The 6613-nt window shown below is 34.3% G+C and overlaps 2 protein-coding genes across 6 annotated transcripts in view; both read left to right on the plus strand.

Moving 5' to 3' along the window:
- Positions 1-2789, plus strand: part of LOC107747471 (arachidonate 5-lipoxygenase-like) — a 13544-nt gene extending 10755 nt beyond the window's left edge. For both annotated transcript variants that reach the window (XM_016562000.1, XM_016562001.1), the window contains exons 10-14: positions 634-812; positions 918-1039; positions 2044-2144; positions 2241-2411; positions 2503-2789. In XM_016562000.1, coding sequence (XP_016417486.1) covers positions 634-812; positions 918-1039; positions 2044-2144; positions 2241-2411; positions 2503-2682 — 753 coding nt within the window. In that variant the 3' untranslated portion in view covers positions 2683-2789. The remainder of the gene's footprint in view (positions 1-633; positions 813-917; positions 1040-2043; positions 2145-2240; positions 2412-2502) is intronic.
- Positions 2790-4684: 1895 nt separating this feature from the next.
- LOC107747458 (WASH complex subunit FAM21-like) overlaps positions 4685-6613 on the plus strand; it is an 18126-nt gene continuing 16197 nt past the window's right edge. For all 4 annotated transcript variants that reach the window (XM_016561965.1, XM_016561967.1, XM_016561966.1 and 1 more), the window contains exons 1-2: positions 4685-4880; positions 6168-6307. In XM_016561965.1, coding sequence (XP_016417451.1) covers positions 6179-6307 — 129 coding nt within the window. In that variant the 5' untranslated portion in view covers positions 4685-4880; positions 6168-6178. The remainder of the gene's footprint in view (positions 4881-6167; positions 6308-6613) is intronic.

The raw sequence follows: 6613 nt of genomic DNA on the forward strand, positions 1-6613 counted from the left end.
CCGCTCCTTGAGTTCTCTCCAGCACTGGAAAGCTGATCCGATATTTACACGGGTCCTACGTCTTGCCTTATCGTAAGCCTTCTTTTGTTCCGCAGACGTTTTCCTCTTTTGTTTTTTTATCCCCAATTTCTATCTTTCTGTCGCTCGGCTCGGCTAATGTCCGTCCTGTGCACTGAGCGCTCTCTCGTCCACATCATGAGTAGACACGCCCCTTACTGCTGATTGGCTACAAGTTTGTTTTGGTACTCGGCCTTTTATTGCATGTATACATTATAATATAGCAAGAAAAAATTAACAAAGAGTAAGCAATTGCAGCCAGTTTTTGAACAAATCAATTGAATTAACAAAATGACTCACTTATAAAAACGGTCACTTGTTTTGTTCCTGAATGATTCACTCATAACTTATATGCACGTACTGGTGTACTGATTTAATATGCAAAAAAAGGTCACTGAAAAATCCCCACCACTAATTCACAGACTGACAGTCCGGATGTGCGCAAACACATAGTGATACAAACTTAAATTGGAACTGACTGTTCAGTTACTGTAACATTTTACTAAAGTCTTACAAGTATACAGCAGTGTTTAATTTTTATTGTGGGGTGTTTGTATCTCTGTGTTTGTCTCACAGGCTAATGGGACAGGTGGAGGTGGCCACGTAGAACTGGTCCAGAAGTCCATGAAGACCTTCACATACAGGTCCTTGTGTTTCCCAGAGGCCATAAAAGCACGAGGCATGGAAAGCCGGGAGGAACTGCCCTACTACTTCTACAGAGATGATGGCTGCAGCGTCTGGGAGGCAGTGACAAGGTATGTAACAAAATAAAGCATGGACATTTCATTTGTACAGGAGTTAAAAAGTCAAAAATGGCCATTTTAACTATTTTATTTGATATTAATTTGATCTCTTCCTAGTTTTGTGACAGATGTAGTGGACATCTACTATGACAAAGATGAGACAGTCCAGGAAGACGAAGAGATCCAGGCTTTTGTGAAAGATGTTTGCAGCTTTGGAATGCAGGATTTTGACATGTGTGGTAAATATACGCCTAAAACAAATCCCAAACTTGCATAACACAAAGGAGAATACTTTAGCATACCTCCTACTTATTATTATGGGAAGAATATACTTAAATATGAACTGAATGTAATGTGTGCAGACATTTAATTGCATGTCAATTTCAATTAAATGAAAATGTATTGCAGTTTCAATTTATATTAAATGCAATTAGCTGATCTTTAGAGAGTTTTTTGACCCACTTAAGTAAGACTTTTCAGGATTACTATTAACATAAATTTCAGAATTACTTCTGTTGTTTTTGAAATATGGTTAAAGTGTACTGTCAAATGTACAGACAAGCATTTATGGTAAACTAAAATATAGTTGAATGTAATTTCTATTGAAACTTGTATGTCATGTATTTAAATATATTTGTAATTACACATTTGTATTTTGTAATGATGGAGTTGCATAATGGACATGTAGTACATTTAAAATATGTTAACTTTGATTGTAATATTGAATAACACTACAGTAAAAAAATATAATCAAGTAGGCTACAATTTAAAATGTAGCCTACTTTAAACTTTTAATTTGACATTATCACAAAGTATATTAAGTGTGTCAAGAAACATAGTCATTACTATAAGCATACTTAACCTTTTATTTCAATAATGTGTTTTCTGCAAGTAACATATTCTAAAAATATAATTTTAAGATTTGAAGTACATTAAAATTGTACATTTGATACAATTAAGTTTGCATTTTGACAAGGGTATGGTTGTTTTTATATATAATAATAATAAGAAGTTTGGGATTAAACCATTTGCACAAGGTGACAGAATATATTTATGACAATACATTTCCATTACTTTTCAGCAGGCGGGCTGAACCTCAAATCTTAGTTAGAAAATCCTCAACCACTGATTCATTTTAGGGCTACTAGCCTTTAATTTCAGGCCTAAGTGCATTCTCATGAATGTAAATGTGTCTGACCTCTGAATGAACCCCATAGTGATGACACATTATCATTGTCTGCAGAGTTTCCCAAGAGTTTACAAACCAAGGAGCAGCTGGTGGAGTATCTAACTATCGTCATCTTCACTGCTTCTGCACAGCATGCTGCAGTAAACTTTGGACAGGTAACACACTATAATATTTCTGGAATATTTTGTTGTAAAGTAAAAGGAGCAGCAAAAGTCCTAGGCTAATATCAGTGTTCTGACACTTTACTCCAGTATGACTGGTGTTCATGGATCCCAAATTCCCCCCCAACCATGCGGAAGCCTCCTCCTACGAAGAAGGGTGAGGTGGATTTGAAGTACATAGTGGAGAGTCTGCCTGATCGAGGACGCTCCTGCTGGCATCTGGGAGCCGTGTGGGCCCTCAGTCAGTTTCAAGAAAATGAGGTCTGAAATAAGTGCATATCTATATGAATACATAAAACCTCAGGTGTGCTGTGTGAGCAATGACAGATACTGAAAAGTATGATTTTTGCAGTTGTTCCTAGGTATGTATCCAGATGAACACTTCATTGAGAAACCTGTGAAGGAGGCCATGGTGAAGTTCCGCAAGAATCTTGCAGAAGTGGCTAAAGTCATCAAGTGCCGAAATGAGGGAAAAAAGCTGCCTTACTACTATTTTTCTCCAGACAGAATCCCGAACAGTGTGGCTGTCTGATTCACCAGTCGCACGGGACTAGAAGTGCTATGCTAGTAGTAGGAAGTGTTTTATCAGAGTGTTTTATTGTTAAAAATTGGAAAAAGAAACTATTTGATATATACAAAGTTTGCAGCACTCTTAAAAATAAAGGTTCTTTATTGGCATCTGTGGTTCCATGAAGAACCTTTAACATCTACACAATTCCATTGCACAAAAGATCTTCATAGTGGATAAAGTTTTTTTAGATTATTAAAATGTAAGAAAAACTAAGTTTTTAAGCTTTTTAATAACTGATCACTGAAACGTTTGTTAGGGAACCCAAAATGGTTCTTCACTGTGAAACCACCCCTGTGGAATTGTTATTTTTAAAAGTGCATGTCTAATGTAGAGAAGTTTCATAATTCTGTATAATTTAAATTTTTTGAGTAGTAGTAGTAATAATAATAATAAGAATACAATATGCAATAACAAAGTTGTAGCCAGAAATTATTTCGTGCCTTTTTATTATCCTATAATGTCAACATTTTGCTTGTTTTTTTTTTGTTTTTTTTACATTTTACTTTACCCACATGTCAAACAAATGTTATTTTTATATTTATTTTATTTTTTCATTTTTTCAGCAACATTATCTTCATTCTTGATCACAAGGGAATCTTCCTTGCTTGTTTTGAAAATGGCAGATTAACAGATTAAAACAGATTAATTGATACAATTTACATTTTTTTTTAGATTGGTTATTTACTTTTAAAGTCATGAATGTCTACTGATTAATACTAATTAATGTTGTATAAATCATGAGCAGTAAATTGAGAAACACATAAGCTTTGCAGTGACTGGAAAAACTGTCTTTGTGAATAAATGGGCAGCTGTTTACAACACAGTCGTCTCACGTTGCCACTGGTTATGCATTAGAGACGATATCATGTCATTAGGATTCATGGTGGTTTTTTTTATAAAAAAAAAAAAGATTTATTTCAGTTTGGTTTCTCCAAATTTGAGCTTTTACCTCCAGAGCAATCTACACAGTTTTAGCATTTATTATAAACAGGAGGCTGTTGCAGAAATGATCTGTATTTTACATATTAAAAGACAGCACCTTAAGGTAGGCCTAAATAAATAGCCTACATAAATTGGCCTATCGTGTCCAATAGCATCAGATCTCCAATGAGGAGATCTCTTGAGGTTCAGCACCTACAAGACCCTGAAAGTGGTTAATACCAAAGAGAGGAAGTTCAATGAGCTCTGATGGGAACAAGTAGTTTACAACCAGATGCTCATTCGTGCAAAAATGAGATATTGGATGGACCTTCACTACTAGAAAGTTCATAACATAACTAGTCAACCAACTAACAATCATCTACAGCAATTTCCAGCAGGGTTTCCGTGGAAAATAAAATTTGATGAATTCAAATTTAGCCTTTCTCAAGAAAAATGTGGGCCTTTGTTGATTTACAAAACACTTCCACACTGCATCTTTTATTATTCCTTTTTTCAAGAGTTTACCTTCATTCATTCAGAATCAGAATCAGAATCAGAATGAGCTTTATTACCAGGTATGTTTACACATACGAGGAATTTGTTTTCGTGACAGAAGCTTCCACAGTGTAACAGAATGACAGTGACAGGACAAAAACACAGATAATAAAAGAATAATATTAAAAAAATAAAAAACGTAGAACAAGTAAATAGGGAATAACAATATACAAATTGACAATTGTATGTACAGGTATATTACAATAGACAGTTTTGTATGTACAGGTATATTATGTGCAAGTTCGAAATGTAAACTAAGTATGTGAGTTAGATAAATAAGTGTATAAATAGTGTTGTGTGTTCCACAATTATTGTCAAGTGTTCATGATGTTCATTCATGATAATCCGTCAAAAAATGCATGTTTTTCCTCATAATAAACATTAGTAGTTGCTGTCAGGAAGTGCTGCTTTGAGATCAGTTTAAATGCTCTCCGTTTATGAGCAGCGTCACTGACTCGCATGAGAAGCTGTTCTCAGATCAGAGGGACTCCGCAGTCAGGTGACTAGAATCAGCTGATTCTCTGCAGACGGAACATGGCCGACCGACCTCTCTAAATACTGAACCGATGATGGGACGAGTGACAGCGATAAGCTGCTCTTGACTTCTCTCACTGCTGGAATCGTGAGATTTTGAGGTGAAGGGAAACACTACAGAGGCTATTTTATCACAGTACATATATAAGGTAAATCAATACTCCAAATGACATTATCAGAGATTCAGACTGTAAATTGCTAGCACAGCAGCTAGCCTTGCATGACAGCAGGTTGAGCAATCACATACAAATGCAAAAAACAGTAAAATATCGGATAATAACGGATCAAACGTGCATTCAGGTGTATGTACTTATATTTTTAATCGTTCAGGATTTGAGGATGGACGAGGTTATCGCCTCTGCATATGCTGATGTTTCATTGGCACGTAGTTCTAACGTTTTAACTTTGAAAAGTTTCCTCAGCAAATGATAATAACGTTACGTGGTTTTGTTTACACTTTATATTATGTATAGCATTAGCAGCTGTCAGATAAAAATATATAAATGTCTGGCTTTAAATAAATTAGCATTCATTTTTGATCAGCCTTGTGAAAAAGAGGTACACATTAGCTTACTTTTAAGAAGAGTACTTATTATAGAATTAATATACTTTAGAAGAATATAATTGTAATGTTTTCAGATATTTAACTGCATGTTATTTACAACTAAATTAAAATGTCTTACATTTTTAATTTATACTAAAATTCAATTGATTAGAGTGCTTTTTGAATCACTTAAGTATGGCTTAATTGCGTTTTTATATGTAATTTCACAATTATTTCTATTGTCTTTGAAATATGGTTAAACTAGTGAATGTACTGACAGGCATTTATGGTAAACTTTAATAAACATTAATGTCATTTCTATTTTAAACTTTTATGTCATGGATGTAAATATAGGCAATTACACATTTGTAATGATGAAGTTAACTTTTATATATATTAACTTAAAATGCATAATCAAATAACACACTACAGTTTGGAGTACAATTACAGTCAAGTACTTTACATGTGCTTTAGTATGTTAGTCAACATTAAAATAAGTGTACTTCTTTAAAGCATGATAAAAAAAGATGATTAGTCATTGAAAAGTGCAACGTTTAATTTGATATTATTACAAAGTGTACTTTTTAAAATTGTACCGAAGTGTGTTAAGTACTTAAACAGTCTTATACAGAAAGTATATTCTCTTTAAGTACAATTAAGTGGACTTTACTTTATTACAATTAAATTATGTGCAAGTACAGTTTTTAAAAATATACTTTTAAGAATTGAGGTACACTGCACAATCAATGCAATTAAGCACATTTCTTTTTCACAAGAGGCAGTCATGATTCCTATATAAATTTTACTGAGATATAATCTTATCTATGTAATCTTGAGTTATAATGTCTTTCTATCAGTAATAAACTCAGATAAAACTTGTGATCTTCAACAGAGTAAACCAGCATGTCTAATTTTATGGAGAATGTCCCCAGTAATCATAATGGGGAGACTGAGCAAGTGTGGGAAAGACCCTGGACGCTGGAAGAGATGCAGAAATCCGGCACAAACTGGTCACTGGCAGCAGATTCAGGGGTACGGAGTGGAATGCATTCGTGTTTCAGATTCATTATTGTATGCGCTTGCCGCTGCGTTATACAGATGGTCTAGACCAGCGGTTCCCAAACTGGGGTGCGCGCACCCCTAGGGGTGCACAGACCAACCAGCAGGGGTGCGCGAGAGAATAATTTTTAGTTTTTTAAAATATTTATTACATAAAACCTAGCCTAATTAATTAACATGACACGACTAAAAGAGTGCAGTTTTCCTCGAAAATCGGTATGATTGTAAATTCGACATTGATTTTAAACAAGACTTCAAACGAGTAGTTAATATTAAGTG

Source organism: Sinocyclocheilus rhinocerous, unplaced genomic scaffold, assembly GCF_001515625.1.
Source record: "Sinocyclocheilus rhinocerous isolate Xijiao unplaced genomic scaffold, SAMN03320098_v1.1 scaffold2664, whole genome shotgun sequence".
Taxonomy (NCBI): Eukaryota; Metazoa; Chordata; class Actinopteri; order Cypriniformes; family Cyprinidae; genus Sinocyclocheilus; species Sinocyclocheilus rhinocerous.